The sequence below is a fragment of the Clinocottus analis genome, unplaced genomic scaffold (assembly GCF_023055335.1).
Source record: "Clinocottus analis isolate CAN_PGR_092001 unplaced genomic scaffold, fCliAna1.0.p SCAF_12, whole genome shotgun sequence".
In the NCBI taxonomy this organism is placed as follows: Eukaryota; Metazoa; Chordata; class Actinopteri; order Perciformes; family Cottidae; genus Clinocottus; species Clinocottus analis.
In genome coordinates this window covers 15,802,298-15,819,894 of record NW_027175843.1, presented here as the reverse complement: position 1 = coordinate 15,819,894, position 17,597 = coordinate 15,802,298, and the positions used below count along the sequence as shown (strand labels likewise).

The window sequence follows — 17,597 nt, the reverse complement described above, 5'->3', positions numbered from 1 at the left end:
GAGGGGTTGATTGTGAGAGACAGATAGTTGACGGCAGATTAAAATGAATGAACCGAAGACGATACCGACTTTGAGTCTCTCTAATTGAGATAATAGCCCATAATTGGGTATGGGAGCCCTAAAAAACAATTTATCTGGCTATATCATTAACTTCTGTATATCACATGAAAATGATGACGAGCACGCCACATGTTTGTTATTACGAAGTGCATTTTTGAAACCATACAAAGAAAGGGTACATATTTTATTTAAGAACATGGAATAATTTATGACACCCATAAAGGGGCGCTGTATTAATTAGTTTAATGTCAACCTGCTGTTCCTAAAATCTAACCTCATGTCAATTTACTTAATTATCTATATCTATATATCTATATCTCTCTCTGTCTATATATATATATATATATATATATATATATATATATATATATATATATATATATATATATATATATATATATATATAGTAAAAAACACACTGTTTCCCTGTATAATAAGGTTTTGGTTTACACATTCTCATAAATATTTTAATGCATTTAAATGTATTCATGCATAGTTTAACATCTTGGTGAATGTCTAAGTAGAAGGAATAATGAGGCGCCGCACCATGTCGTCGACTCTGTGTCTGTTTATGAGGTTGGTGCTCCCCTTGGTTTTAAAGTTAAGTTGTTTACCTTGGTTACCGCAGGTGTGCGAACATTCAGCCCACTGCGACCATTCAGAAAGGATGCAGTTGACAGGACAGTTAACCACGCAGGTCTCTGACAGCCTCCACTTGTTGATTAGACCCAACTGTAGAAAAACAAGAGCCGAGCTGTGAGAAGGGAGAGCTAATTATTTCCACTGAGAAGAATGAGGGTGCGCCCATATTTCCATTTCTCAAATGTGCTGCAGTTCATTTTAGGACAGTGGAGATGTAGCAATGAAACAAGTTTACCATTAACCTTGCTTCCAAATGTTATTGAGCTCCATTCTATGAAGTTCTTTGAGAGGGAATTACACTAGTAATGTACATTATACTTCACACAGAGGCAACCACATCACAGCCTTCATGTGCTATGATGATTTCGGGGCTACCAGAACTTAACTGCAGATTGTGCAATCCGTTTTGCAAACCACCAGTAAGAAATGTCACAGCAATGAAGGAGCTGTGTTGCATTTACAGTAACTTGCTGCTTCTTCAAGACCATTACGTATCTTTGCACATAAGTCAAGGGAGTTAAGTTAGGTTGCGTTGGGCTTAGTGGCAAACTGCTTAGTGAAACATAAAGATGTTACTACCTTTTCACTTAAACAAATTGGGCAACTGGGCTTTCAATAATGTATGAGCACAAAATAATTTGAATAATTTGGCCATATCTACATTGCTTAAGATTTCCAAATATAGTGGAGAGGAAAATAATACAATTCTATTGCTTTGGCCATAGTGAAAAAACTTTGTGGGATGATGATTTTTCTAATAGCGGGATGTGAAGGGAACACAGACTACACAGTGATTACCTGCTTGCATTTCTGCAACTCCACTATCTTGCCGTCGCTGCGAATACAGTCTACGAGACGAAAACGTGAACCCTGACCACAGATGGCATTTTCGCTCAGCTGGCATGTACTCCAGTCTGCAACACACACACACACACACACACACACACACACACACACACACACACACACACACACACACACCAACATATCTTGACATTTGTCTCACAGACAGACCAGCTTGCATGCTCATGCCAGCAGGATCACTGTCAGTTCCAGCCAACAGCAGTGGGCTAAACTAATCATCTTTACTTCTGTCACCCGTGTCTCACATGGGGAAATCTGGACGAGCACACATACCTAGCTTTACGTTTATTCAGTTCAATATATTAGCATTGGGATTAAAAAGTCTACTGCCAGTCACTGGGACATGCCCTGCCACCAGTCATCCACGCGTAGCTCTGGCCTGACGTCCAGATGGTCCTACCTGAGACTCTGTGCTGGAAGGAGAAGCAGGTGCTGTTGAGAACACACGGCTCTGACTGGACCAGCTCTGGACAGGCTGACTTTTCCGAGGCTGGGAGGCGGAGGATGTGTCTGCTCCTGTTCCGAGCTGTTCCTCTGTGACATTGCTGCACAACAATGACAGCATCCCCACAAACATGAATTTGTCAAGAGCGCAGGTTTATTTTCAGAGATGAGGGAGATGGGGATGACGCTGGTTGGAGTTAAGGGTTCCCTCAGTCGGCCAAAGAAAGTGGAAAACGGAAAGCTGTCTGCTGCCCTAAGAGTTATCGAATCACACATTATGGCTGAATTGTAATCATGCTTTGTGTCATCATACAAGCAACCGGAAGTAAGCTTTTGGAATTAGTATACTAATGTGTTACAACACCATTTTTTAGCTTTACTGTTATATGTAAATACATTTTATATTGTAAAGGTACATTAAGTTATTGTTTATAGCAAACCATTCATATCAATACACTGTGTTAGATTAAATCCATATTTAAACAATTGCCTTTTGAGCAGGCAACTTGTATTTTAAAATGTGGGATAAATAATAGGATGGCTCAGGGTTTCTCATCATTAGTTATTATTAGTATAAAAGAAAATCAGCAAAGGAAATCATTTTGTGGACATGTGGTATTGGGGATGGCAGGTGATATAAAAGCAAAGTCTGGTACAAAGCATCAACTCTTTCTTTGAGATTATTTTTTCATCCCTGGCAAAAAAAAATGTAATGAAAGAAAAAAATAGTTAAATTTAATTCAAGATCATTCTGTTTACTTTAGTGCTATCAAAACAACACATTGAAGACACATTGTGTCTTCTTTGAGAAAAAATAACTACCTGATATAGTTTTGTCTGAAGACGTAATTAAATTATGACATGCAGTTGCTGCTTATTTACAATCATGTTCTTGCTTTAGAGATGAAATGTCAATGATATAAAAGTAATTGTCACCTAAATGCTCATCATGGCCCTTTTGAACATGGAAATGATGAGAAAGTTGATTCTTTAATTAAATCAGCAATGATTCTAAGATGCCACTGAATAACTGTTATGGGTAAGTTGAAAATAACTGAGAAGAGTAGTTCCTGTATGGATTAAAAACTACTTATTATACTTTTAAAGCCATGGAGAGATGTTATCTTGTTGGAAAGGGAGGAAGCTTGTCTGGAGCTAGCAAACCTACATTACATTTATTTTTTTATCTTTTAATGTGATCAAACTTGATCGTTAGAAATAAAGGAAAACCATTGCAAATTGTAAATTATGCCTCTTCTTTCCACCCTGTATACCCCTAGGTTGAGCTTTTACTGTAAGGAAAGATCAAATGGGAATTAAAAACCACCCCAAATCTATATAGCAAGATATTTCCGCTTGATCCAATTTGAATACATGTGTTTCTGTCCCTGTTGTCAACTAAACCTCATCATCCTAACCTTTTTCTCATAATAATGTTTTACATTTAATGTAAAATGATTGTCGAGCGGCTACTGTTGTTTTCACTCCAATGTCACGGTGTGTCATGAGTCCTGGTGTGCTTGCAATGGTACACGCATCGCAACCTATTTCTGCTCTTGATAATACAAAAACAACATTTCTTTTGTATTAACATGACACATTTTCAACCTGTGATATGCAATCAGATAACATATCAGCATTGTGACTAAGCCTCCTAAAATCATGTACTGAAGCTGCAGTTCACATTGTTTATGCCAAAGTACAGTGGTTTCTGTTTGACAACAAGTTGTCAATACTTTGGTGTAATAATGGTCCTCTTATGGCGCAAAACTGCAACCTCGGAAAGAACTGGAACACTTGTTGGAAGGGAATTCACATACACTACAACTGCTGTCTTCAGTGTGCTGTAAATTATCTATTTTTAAGCTGAAGGTCTAAGTATTCCTGCAAAGCAGGTAAACCGGCAGAAACCTGAATTCACCGTCGTGAAATAATTCACACAGTGCAGTTGAAGGCAGACGAAGACGTGTGTTATAACAAATGAGAGATCAATCATGAGAATTGGAAGAGGGCCACATTTACCAAATGACGGTGGTAGCATGCGCGTCACTCAACTCCCTACATGGGAATGTAAATCTGAGAACAGAGAAGCGAAGGATGTGTGAACATGGGGGTGTGGAGAGGAAATGTCAGCTCAGAGGGAAAAAGACAGATTCTCCTGATGAAGGTCTTTGCGTTAAGCTGCATTTGTCTCTTTGCTCTTGATGCATCATGCCATGCACCTCAATCACTGTCACCTCCTAATGAGAGACCTCTGTGTCAGGCTGGTGAATCACCGGCAGTCATGTGCCGCTAATGCTTATACACCCACTGTCACTCCCATGCTCATGCATTTGTGTGCTAAATACATGAGGCCCTGCCTTTGGTCAATGAGGGATTATGATGAGGTTCTGAACCATTTTCACCCAAGAATACCAACCCCAAGAAAACCTACTGAGTTCACAAAATCAATAAACTATGCCATCTTGTTTTTGTAATCAGCAAGCTGAGTTACTGCAGGCTATGTGTGACTGCATGTCTATTGAACTGTCTTTGATTTTATAACACATGCATACCGTTTGGGGATTATTTGCCAGTGTTTCTCATTATCTGTAATTCCCCAATCCTGAACAATGTTAAAATAAGTTTCCGTATGATTGTGAGAAACAAAAGTGTGAGTGAAATGAACTAAATGGGAAGCTGGTGATACTAAACCCCAAAAGAACCTGAGCAATAACGATCTCGTAGCTCTTCAGACACATCTGATGGATCAGTGGACGCAACAGTCTGCTTGTTTAAAAACTGTGCCCAACCCTCTCCTTATAAACTAATCTCTTTCACTTAAAGCAGCTAAACCAAACCTGGAGGGGACAATTAAATTAGTTTTTACTGCAGCGAGCTACAGTATGACATCTGTGTTGAAATTGTGTGGATTCTGCTCTTGACCATTTCACATTAAGCTCAAATCGTTCTTAAAATGTGCTCACTGTTGCTTATAAAACCAGTGTTTTAGCCTAATCTAGGCCTATAATTTAAGAATGAGTTAGTAGCAATACTTAATATTTTTCAATTCACGTAGTAGTGTTGATAATTGCAGAATATGTTTTCATGCCGTTTGTTTTCTCTTCCTTTCAGTTTGAAATATATGACGCAATCCCGAAGCCGCTGAAATGCATATTCTCAATTGAATGACTTTTCTAAAATCATCTCTATGAAAATCAAAACACAGCCATTCACTCCAGGCGGCCAGGTTGGGGAATAATGTAACAAAAGATGAATTTCAATGAACCTTAGAGACTCGATGAAGTGCAAAGTGTATCCTATGAGTGGGATGTAAAGAAAATACTGCAATGCAGTGTTTGTGCTTCACTATTAAGGCTAATATGGGTTTATTCTTACTATGTGATTTGTTACCGTTTCAGAGGGAATTGGAGCTCAACACATTCCACCTTAACTGTATTTTTATTGGCACAGTTGGCTTTAACCCGAACTCAAATAAGGCTACAGATAAGGAACATCATTGGCCATCATGCCATTGTGAATGTACAGTATGGAGAGAATGTAGGGAACCATCACAGTGTTATTAACCAGAGTGCTTTCCTACATCGCGGTGCAACCTCTGGACCCCACAACAGCGCTATTCTCATAACAATCCTGCACAAACTACACAACATCCTCATTCCAGCCGTGTACAGGAATGGCCCAGGGCTGTACAACTATCTCCAATTACGAGACACTAGCATATTTCACGCTAATGGGGTGTTTTGAGTGAGTGTTTTTACTCACACCATATACAAAGAAATATTTCCCTTCCAGTATGTCAGAAGTTAAGATGTGCACATTTAAGATGTCCATCGCTCATTCGTGTGACATCCGATTTGAGGTCCCAGAAAGAGGATGACGTATGTGTACAGATCCCTCAGAGGGTCACTTGTAATTTGTGTTTTTGGGCTATACAAAATAATTTCATTGAAAAGTAGTTACATGTAATTAAATATATGGGCAAAATATGTATATATAAATGTACAAAGTATTTTAACATAACAACTAGTTAAAAAATATATTTTATATATTTCTATGATCTGCTGTAGAATGTAAAGATATTATCACAACTATACTATTTTGCTAAACCACATGCAATCCTTGTGAATGAGCCCTGCATACGTCAGAAGTTATTAATTTGGACTAATGAATAAACATACAAATACCATCATCTCAAACACACTCTATTGTTGTACATGTGTTACATGTTTCAAGGTCAATTTAGCTTGAGAAATATATCAACCCTTCTAGTTTATATGGCTGTTACAGTTTAACAACCGTTTTGACATTATTTGAGGAACAAATATGATGTGAAGAGTGTTGCTTTAGATACCAGGTTGAAGGATTGATTGAGGCAAAATATCTGTGGAGAAATCTCAGTCTAAGTGCATAATCTCTACATCTCTTTTTTCCCCACCCTGTTCTTTCTGTGACTCCAATGTTCCAGCCCAGTGAACTGCTACGTTTGACAGGAAACACATAACACAGCTACGCGGCCAGAAGCCCAGCAGCCTGTGGCTGGAAACACGAGGGAACCTGTGTTACGTAGTTTAGGACTCAGGGCACAGGAACAAGGAGGCACATTAGCAGATTTAATAACATTCACAGTATCTAACGTTGTTAAAAATGTGTGCAAAATGTGTTTTAAACTATACAAGGTTTCAACGCAGCTGGTTGGATGCACACAAGAGCTCTTTATAATTTAAACCGTTATAAACACTTCCCCTGATGTGTGATTAGAATGTGATGTTTTTAAACGTTATGTTTAAGATGGGAGTCTCATGAAACACCATGCATTTAATGGTGTTTTCTCGTATGTTAATAGTAATGCTGCTGTTGATTATTATTGACAGATATATACATTTTCTAAATATTGGATTGTAGGACGTCAGGTCGAAACATGATTTGAAAGAGGAAAGACAGTGTATTTTGGCATGTTTTTCAATCAAACTATTTGTTACAACTAATATGTTTTCCATCAATGAACTGAGGTAATAATTGATTTTTTAACATGTCACTTTGTGAAAAAATATTGACAAAAAATGTCAATCAACTGTTATCTTACCATACACTGTTAATCTGTATATCATATGTTTATTTAATAGTATGCAATATCACGAGCCTGTCTAAAACCAGACAGCTGTCACAGTGTAAATACACACGCATGTCAACATGTGTTCTCAAATTTGTTATTCAAAAAGCTTCTGTTCAATTTTGCTCATTGGTAATGGTCTATCTGGCCATTTTACACACATGTTTGCCTATATGCTGATGATTATGGGCATGTTTTCAATGAAAATAAATGACTCCCCTTGGCACACAACCTGTCAACCAACCAAGAAAACCTTCAACAAATTATTACCGCTTACCAGAGGGCAGTTGCTCCAAGCTCCCCAGGAGGCCACGACGCAGTCCTCTGGGCAGGCCAGGGAGCAGACTTGGGCTCTCGGTGGCATTTCCTCCTGATCACACAGACTGTCCTCCAACGTGCCGTTCTCCCCACTCGTTGTTCCCTGCTTTACGCACCTAGCGAAGCAGCAGACACAGAGGTATAACTAGTCTCTGGGGCACTCCTAACTAGGTCCTTTTTTGAGTTTTGCAATACATTGCGAAGTCTCCCGACTTAAAATAGATTTCCCTCCTTTTGCTCTCAGGTGAGATTGTGCTACTCGTCTACAGTTTGTCCCATGTGATTGGTTTCTCCAAACATTTAGATGTGTACAACTGGAACATGGGTTTAACAAGTCTATTTACTGTTTAAACGACACACATGATAACATTGATTGTTCTAATGATTTCAAATGAATGTTTGTTGGCGAGCAACACATTGTGTTTATGTGAATGCCTATGTTTACACTTCAATGGCAATGGTAAAAAGTTATTATTATTATCTTGCAACAGTACAGTGATGTCAGGCTGAATGGTTGGATTTACCACGCTTGTGATCTTGACGTTGGAAACCTAAGTTTTTGTTAAATTTCTTGGAAACAGTCAATGTTGGCATCTTTCTCTCGCTTTCCGGTCTAGTGTGAAGGCCGTTCTCGGTTAACCGTGTTGAACTGTGAGGAGTTATTAATGATCTTTTTTGGTGAGTAGTGGTAAAGTCATCACAAATCATATATACATAATATATATTTAGATTAATATAAATACTTCAAACATTTTCTCATCGGACTTTGACAGTGTACTGTTCAAAGCCGTTAACACATCCAGGAGCTGGCAGGTGCGATAAGTGACTAAAACTGTACGCAAATGTCCTGAAACAGAATATAAACTTGAGTTGATGATTTTTTTAATTTGATTTCTGCTCTTTTTCAGCATTGTTACCAGTTTTAGAAATGTGGCTGTCACACTTAGTGGCTTAAATGTGGGACAATTTAAGTTGCTTTTGACACAATAATACCGATGCCCAGTTTGGCCTTTCTTATAAACTATGGTGCATATTCCAATACCAATTCCAACACCTGAACATGTTGCCTGCAGGAAAAGGGCACTGCTTCACTGCTCTTCTCTGTGGCTATTTGTAGTTGCACAAAAAGCCAGTTCAAAATCGAACAACTCATCAGGAAGCAGTAGTTTGTTTTGACTGTTTGTTTTCCCCTGGCATTGCAAGTGTCAGGACCAGTGCGAGTGCCAGCGAGAGGAACACTGCCAGTTAACTTGTGTTGTGGTGCCAGGCCGGCCGCGTGCCAAGCCGAACCCGCTCACTCACCTGATCTTGCGGCTTTGGACTCCCTCCCCGCAGGCTGGCAGGTCGTCCACAGCGTTGATGGTACAAATGGACCAGGGCTCGATCCTCCACTCGTATTGGCCGCATTCACTGTAGCACGGCGCGGCCTCATATACCTGCACGTGTGTATATGCAAACACAAACACATGAACAGACAGACAGACACACACACACACAGAGAGAAAGGGATACACACAAGGGATTATAGAAAGAAAGCAGAAAAAGGACATGCATACAAATCGGCCCTCACAGACGCATACAAAAGCAAGTATGTGCATTTATAGAGTTGGTGCATAGCCTACACTTGCAGGGAAGGTAGAAGATACCGGGATCACTTTCACTTTTCATAGTACACTAAAGAGGTAGCTCCAGGTTAAAACCACAATTCCTTATGGGATTTCATTTGGTAAATCTAACAACAACAACAAAAAAACACTCAATGTATCATTTTGTCTCTTAATCTAGAAGCTATCCATGTCTGCAATCAGTTTCAAAATACAACATCGGCTTGTATGTTTTTTAATGCATTCATATTCAAAATAAAGCACTTAAAAGAGTTATGGATATGTATATCGCTTCCCTGGGACATTTTGAAGTGTATACTACTCCCAGTTAAGACAAGAATCATTCATGTGTTGCCAATGATGCTAGAGTTCATATCAAGATGGTCTCGCTTGTATTTATCACATGAGCGTAAGAATAGACAGTGAGAGTCAGACATTAAAATGAATGTTTCACCCCTGAGCTAAAGAAAGTGCCTCTTTTACTGCAGATGGGTTCTGAACTAACTGCTGGCACGATAACACTGCAGAAAAGGACAAGAATGTGGTATTATTATAATTGTTCATACACAAATAAACTCTCTGCATGATATGGAGAGGACAGAATGCATGCGGTGTTTAAAACGACAATGACCATGGTAATAGGCCCCTCAGCTGAGGATGAAACTGGTTGGATGTTGAGCATTTTCACTTCTCCCCACTCATCTAGTGACTCTGGCATGTCTGTAAAACCAAGGGACCAGTGAGCGCGATGTTCCTGTAAACACATGTTTACTCTCAATCTATGTAACAGTCTGTCACAGTAAAAGGTGTACTCTGGAGGACAATTTGTGGAAAAAGCAAAGACAAGCCGTAATGGGTGTCTGTAAGTGTATGAGTGTGTAGGTGTGTGTGTGTTCAGACTATAGAAAGGTAGTGAGTGTTGAGTATTCCCTCCCCTACGGGCCACACAGATGCCTATTACACACCCTCATCATCTCCCATCTGTCCCTGCAGATGCCCCTGTTGGGTAAACTGGCAAATGCTCTGCTCCCACTTTCTCCTTTACTACTGTGGAAACACAATTTCAGCTTAACCGCTAATTTTCATAGACAGAAAAAAGACTTTCCAGTCATATTCCACGATATATGCACTATTTATTGTGCACCGACACCATTTGTTCATCGATAAATCATGTGACTTTAGCACAAACCAAATAGGTTAGTATGCCACAACACATACGATGTCAGATAGATATTTAATCATGTGTTGGCAGGTTAAATCTGGTGCATGAGAATAAACAGACGGAGCAGAAGATTTTCTCCCAAGTACATCTATGCACACACATTTACGACGAGATTTCATTGCATTGGAAAGCAGAATAGACGACCAGTTAGAATCAGCTGAGTCAATTATTGGCTGATGCTTTTGGTTATTTGACCTTTTTGTCTTTTCAAACCGAATGTAACTTCAGACCGGATTCTCTCGTCGGTGAAACGATATGCGGGCAATTTCTATTTTCTGCTATTTAGTTTTTTTTCAAACACTTCTTAAATCAAATACATCTTTTTGGATGAGTCCAGTTTATTTGAGCATACTCTCAAAAGCCTTATCGACATACCGACATGTAATTGAACAAAGTTCTTCTTTAGAAAATGTCAATCTGAGTTCCTACAGTGAAAAAGCAGAGCGGGATATTATCCAAATGCACTACATAACTGATTTCCATCCATGTAAAACTTTCTCCAATCAAGCTACTGTCCTTTCTCTCGACCAAAAGGGTCACAGGAGTAGATGTGACTCGGACAGATCTGGCATGCATTTCGTCTTCATTAGCTTGGGCAGAGTATGTGTACAGAATGAACGGCACTGACCTGAGCCTGCGTGGATGTCCATATTAGCAGTGCATGACAAGCCAGAAGTTGGGCAGGGGAGAGAAGAACAGTGATATGATCATTAGTTTAGATTTTGCCTGCTGTGACAGATGTATAGTTTCGCTTAAATTGGATTTTTAAAAAAATACTGCATACTGCTCTGTGCTTCATTAATGAGGGTAAAGGATGATTAAATACTTCATCATCTGCAGTGAATCTAGTGGCCCTGTATATTTGGACAAGATGTATGATTCATAGTTTTAAAATGCTGCAGTTGGTTGCAACAGCTGTGCAATGGCCAGCTGAAGGCAACTCTGATGAACTAATTTGTCTGGAGATGGTGAGAGGGAAGTCGGCGCGAATGAGCATATGCTCAGAGAGGCTGTGTGTTCTGTATCTAAACAAGGTTTCCAAAAAGTAACTTATGTTGCTGACAAGAAACTACTCAGGCTGTCCTGATTGACTTTTTTCAGAGTTAAACGGACATTGAAATAAAATCCCATGATCCAAGAGAGTACGGACATTTCCGATTGTGCCAGATACTGGAGGCATGCAGTGACTAACGGTCATAGCAAGAGCATGCACCCAGTCCTTTGGATGCCAAAAGTCACTTCATCCACCTTCATTCATTCCTTGACCACTCAACGATCTAAATGGAACAAACCCATGACAAGGTTAATCTTATCTTTATTTCTGGTGGATTAAAAAACCCAGGTTTATAGAACATGTGTGCGTTGAAATGTCCAACTTCATGGCATATACAGTTGGAATTGCTTTAATATTAAACTCTCTCAATTATTGTATGAGATAATGGCTATGACTTACTTCCAAAAATGTGATGAAAACCCCATGCACATAGACACACATATATACACACTGGAGGTGCCAAACATGATGATGATGCATGTGAATACATTCACTTATAAAACAGGACACGCAAAGCGCCAACAAGCCCTCCTGCAGGAATGGCACATTATTATTGATAACACAAAGAAAATTGGATGGAAAGCCTTAAAGAAACTCTTCTACATACCAGAAATGCACAAGTCTCCATTGCTGCGGTTGTGTCTGCTTACGAGTGCTTGTTTTAATGCAAGCTGCCATTGCATTTAATTGTGTACACGTTTCTACTATGACCTTTACTTACTAAGTAACGTTACTTTTAACAACGATATTCAGAATTTGGGGAAAAACCGGTGTAGTTCTCAGCTGCTCGAACAGTCGTGGCAAACTTCATCACGCCAGCTTAGCGATCGTAAGTGGGATAAGACACTGACCGGGGGGTCCCACAGAATACATTAACTTAATCACCTGACTGTGCTAATTGTGAAATACAATCTCCGACCATCATTATCATTCGGTTGGTTTCTCAAACAGAACATGTAGCCTTTAATGGTGTGTGGTATTTAACATGTATTATCAGTCAAATGTGTCGTGGTTGCTTGTAGTGATGCAGCTAGTAATAAAGAACAAAACATGCAGGTCTCCCTGTACGTAGATGAATTTAACATACATACCCATCTGTGCTAACTATTTACCAACCATTTACACAAGTAATGACAAACAACCATTCCAGCATCTGGAAGTCTACAGTTCACAGAGTGAGCAGACACTAAGTCGTTATGATTTCCTACCACAGTATTGGCAGCACTACTAAATGTCTCTTATTGTCATAGTGTCACCACAGCTTCAAAGAGACTGCACTATTAGTGTCAGCCGGCCCATGGATGAGTTAGAGAACAATGGCTCATCTGAGAAAAACATTGGAATCTGTTCACATGTGATGATGACCTCTCAAATAACCTCACATAAAAAAAAGTTGAACATGTGCAATGCAATCACAAGGCCGACAAAATTCTACAGAAAAATGTGTGTAGGCCTTTCAAATAACCAACATACTGCACATACCATGGCTTTAAATGGTGGATACATTCTCCACCTTTGATGACGTCATAGTATTTTGGTACAAGCTGTGCACAGGACATGACACGTTTAACTAGCCGTTAGAGGCCTGTCTGTCTGTCTGTGTGTGTGTGTGGGCGCGCGCACGTGTGTGTGTGTGTGTGAGTGTAATTGAACCATCGCTTAGCACATTACAAATGGTGTCATCTCAGCAGGAGGAGCTCTATAGTTAGCTGTCTCTGCAGGTGGTGGACCCCAGAGTCCTGCAGGGTGTTTGGCTAGCAGACCTAGCAGCTAAGAGGCCTAATACAGCTAACAGAAATGAAGAGACTAAGCACACAGCAGGATAGACAATTCCTGTTCAGAGAAGGTGTAAAACATTCAACATGAAGTGTGGCACAAGAGGACTGCAGTTTAGCATCACTGAGCCGGTGCGGGCAGCTGCATAGATTAAAACCAGAGTGTATCTGTCTCGTTAGACATTGGAGTGAAAAGTGCAACTTGCAACTCTTGTAGTACAGACAGGGGCCAATTACTATGGTTTTTATTTAATCCATCAACCAATATAGCAGTGGTTGTTGTAGACAGACTCTACAAAGTACAGATTTCTAGTGGTTCCATGTTATAAATAGTTGATCACACGAGCATGCGCACGTGGACTCCAGATACACAACTGTAACTGCTCCTAAATTATTTTGGCTCTTTGACCACTGAGGTGGTTTATATATCATGCTCTCTCTATCTCTTTATCTCTTCTACTCTCTTCCAATTAGGTATCCTACCCCAGAGGACATCAATAAATATTACAAGGCTTTATAAGATTTATGTCTGCTATCCTTCTTGGCACACCGCAGGGCAATGCCGTGACTTTCCATAATTCCGCAAAAAAATGTGGCCATCAAGCTCTTTTTCTAGCTCTAAAATAATTTCCATTTGTCATTTACTTTGTTCTCCATTACCAAGACACAGCTTAGCATGACAGTAATGCAATAGCACTTAACCCTACATCCACCTTTAATAATAGCTCCGGTCAAACATTTGGGAATGAGTTCCCCTAACCCTTCTCCTCTCAGTTCAAATATGAGCAATGTTTACACCGAAAACACTGGTACATTCACAACACAGTTCACAACAACACCTGCATCCCCATCTGGGCCCTTTTCTCTTATGTTTCTTCCTGATATCTGTTTTCTACTGTACTTGTTTTATTTGGATTTATTAGGACAATACACAGGTTTTAAACAAACCTTTAGTACCGGAATAAAACATAAAGAGATATGCAATTCAGGATTTTATGGCGTCAAAAACATATGGTACTATACTATATGGTAAAATCCAGTGTATTGTGTTGATTATTAATGTATGCGAGTAAAACCTAGACTGCTGTGGTTGTAGTTATATTATTTTTTATTACAAAGTTCATAGTAAAAAAAAATATTCACATTCATCAAATGATGAGCATGTATTTAATATTCGCCCAACCACTAACTAGTTTATTAGCAGATAGAAGCTGTGATTAACCTTTGTATCTGAATTAAATGCTGTGGAGCATCTGGGTAGCTAGCGGCTTTAAAGAAGATAGAGAGGCTCTAAAATGTAGCCTTTTTGGGTGGCAGCGCTTCGGGCTGCCTTAACAATATGCATGGTTTGTAATGCAAGGAGACACCTCGTGTTTTGCCCCGGGCCTACAGGGAGAGAACAACACATGCCCAAGCACTGCTTCACGTTAATTACACCTCATTGGCCTTAGGTAGCTTCATCAGCAGTTGGCACCAAAAGTATTTCATCCCGATGATGGAGAGAGATGAGTTTGACATCCGTGTGCACTCGGGTGAAAAACAAGAACACATATTCTCTTTTATTTATTTGTAATATTTGGGATTTATCCATTTTTTAAACTCTCTATTAGCAGTTCTTGGGTACGGACAGATGAACAGCATGTAAATGGATTAAAGATTTGATTGTTATGAAATCTGCTATACATGGTGATGGTTCCTAGATGATGGCACCCAATTTCTTTGGGAAATCACTTATCTTCAGTGAAAAAAACACCATCATGCTGAACAAAATCATCAAAATAAAACAAAACCTAATTTTGTTAAATGTTACTTTTAGTCGTTGAATAATGCTGACTTCTGATGTTGCCTCATGCTCTCGTTTCTTCAATTTCACCCACACTTCTCTGATTAATATGTTATTGACCAAACCAGTTAATACAAGTAATTCATTATTCATGAATTAACAGCAAAGCCTGGATAAATTCTCCTCAGTGGTAAAGAGAACAGAAGATCAGGTCAATTAAAGGCCACGCCATGCTAAAATTAGCTACACTAAGGAAATAAATCAGCAGCTACGGTACAATTTGTGAACACAGTACATTACACAGAGAGGAAAACAGTATTAAAGAGAGCAACAGAAACTATAAAATATATCAAATATGAAAGGGACAAGTTAATGAACAGAGTTGCACTTGTTTAGTAAAAAAAACTCAAAATTGCTCTTGAATACGGTAATAAGCAAAGCAGCATATTTTTAACAGCAGCTGTCCTGAGCGCACTAACAGTAGATAATGATAACGTTGGTAAGGCAGAGACCAATATCCAGATGTATGGAGAGAGCAAACAGTTAAAAACACCTGGATGTTATGGTTCAGATGTGATTGTGGTCCACTGATTGTAGAGCCTCAAAACAACAGGGAGGAGGGGTCTCATACTGTATGTGGAGCATCCTGGCACCGGAGCTGCCAAAAGCACAAACACTTCTTTGCATACATAGTTGGATCATTACTCTTTCAAATCTACAGACTTGAGGGAAACCAAAGAGCACTGCAGGACAGAGCCAAACTCACTCATTGGTTTGTAAAGTCTCACAAGACAAGACTATTCGAGTCATGACATGATGCACTTGAGCAGGACACAGAACCCTAAATTCTCCAACGGTGAGGCCTGAGCTCTTCTGTATTTTAACCGGTGTAGTCATCCTATAGGTTACCCTTCCAACCTTCACCTCAGGGTTATGTTGTATTCTTGTGCATGCGGACACAGTAGACAAAACTGAGTTGTTTGAATGCTTTTGCAGATCTAACTTTCCAGATAACGAAAGGAGACAGAGTGACACATTGCTGGAACATCCATAGGTGAGCTCACTATGCAGTGGTCTGAGAAAGGAGTGTTTACAGACTTGTTATGAGCTCTGACTGGGAACGGAGCACCGCCTGGCCTTTCCCTCACAGTGTACCACCGAGGGATATGTACGATCTAGTGAACTGAAGTGCGTGGATCCCATCTGATAAGCATCATAATGCTAAAACACATCAGCTTTGCAGTGGAAAATGTCTGAACCTTCTGATATCAAGTTCAAGAGTCGTGGCTTTGAGCATACATCGTCTCCTCTTTGAAAAGCAGCATTTATAAACAGCAGATGGCCATGAATTCATTGGGAGTGATCGTAGTCCAGCAGCTAATCCAAGTTTGACAAGAGTTCAGCTGTTTGGGTCTAATTTATCATATATGAACAACATACAGCAGTGTGAGGATAAAATAAATGTTTGTGTTTCCCATAAAGCCGATTTAATGAGTTTAAAATATGTAAAGCCAATTTACAAACATCACCCTCTAGGAATCTCTGTTTATTAAGTGAGACAAAGAGGAAGCTTGCCAAGATAATGTTTGACCAAAAGCATGAATCATTTCAATGTATTTCCTAAGATAAAATAACCAAACTCTTCGGCGTTGATAGATAGCAGCACCATAAGAGCTTGGCAGCTATACAAGCATGCACCATGACATCGCCCACAAGCAGATCTGTGGGTAAGCAATAAAAAGCCCTCAACAAATGAATGCCTATAATGAGCTGTATCTGTTTTCTCGCCTGTTCTTCTTAAACAGGCACCGCAGCAAAGCTCAAAGTGTTCTGAGATAAACAGCCAGCAGCATCAGCAGTCTTATAGCTTACTGACATTTGCCAAGAACACAAACCTCCAGCTGAACTCAGCCAAGACGTCTAATGTTGATACGTGTGCACCAAATTTCTTAATTTGGTGAATTAAAGCAGCGAGCTTTGTACATCAACGTGAACACTGTTGATACATACGGGGAATAAAACAATTTGCGAGACTTGCAATGATTACAAGTCTCTAACTATGGGGTTAGTTCAGGCTTATAATTGGCAAATGCGCACAGAACAATTCCCAAATATATTCGATTTACAAATGCACACAGAGGGATTTACAAATACATTCCAATGATTTATATAACTCTAAAAGAAAATCAAATATATTTCTGCATTTGTATGTATTTCGGCGTGGATTTTTCTATTTATTTGTGGATTGCACTGCATTTGTTTGTGAATAGCTTCATGGCTCTTTGAGACTCCGCTGCCATGCTTCTTTGATACTTAGGGTTAGGGTTAACCCTTACTCTGAGCATCAAATATACAAATGCAGAAAGATATTTGTATATATATATATATATCCCTCTGTGTGCATTTGTAAATCAAATATATTTGTGAATTGCTCTGCGTGCATTAGCCAATCATAAGCCTGAACTAACCCCATATACAACAGCACAGGTAGAAACACATTGACTTCTGTCTTGAAGTGTGAGTGTGTGGGCTACCACTAATATCCAATCGGTCACTGTGGGGAGTGTCAGACTGCCGACAGCAGCAGTGACTGTGGAGCGCACACACATGATCATGTCCGTCATAAATCTGGTCAGAAGTGGCATGATCAGGCTGTTGGCATGCAGGCTTGCTGATTAAAATCTATTTAGAGCATCAGCAGCTAGGTGGAGAAAAAAA

At 39.5% G+C, this 17,597-nt stretch overlaps 1 protein-coding gene across 1 annotated transcript in view; it reads right to left on the bottom strand.

Annotated features, from left to right (window-relative positions):
* The window catches only part of thsd7ba (thrombospondin, type I, domain containing 7Ba), a 142,743-nt gene that overhangs the window by 13,477 nt on the left and 111,669 nt on the right, over positions 1-17,597 (bottom strand). Inside the window, exons 17-21 of the mRNA XM_068572165.1 lie at positions 8,744-8,877; positions 7,401-7,557; positions 1,967-2,111; positions 1,501-1,616; positions 675-792 (exon numbers count right to left, since the gene is read on the bottom strand). Of these exons, the coding sequence (XP_068428266.1) occupies positions 675-792; positions 1,501-1,616; positions 1,967-2,111; positions 7,401-7,557; positions 8,744-8,877 (670 nt within the window). The remainder of the gene's footprint in view (positions 1-674; positions 793-1,500; positions 1,617-1,966; positions 2,112-7,400; positions 7,558-8,743; positions 8,878-17,597) is intronic.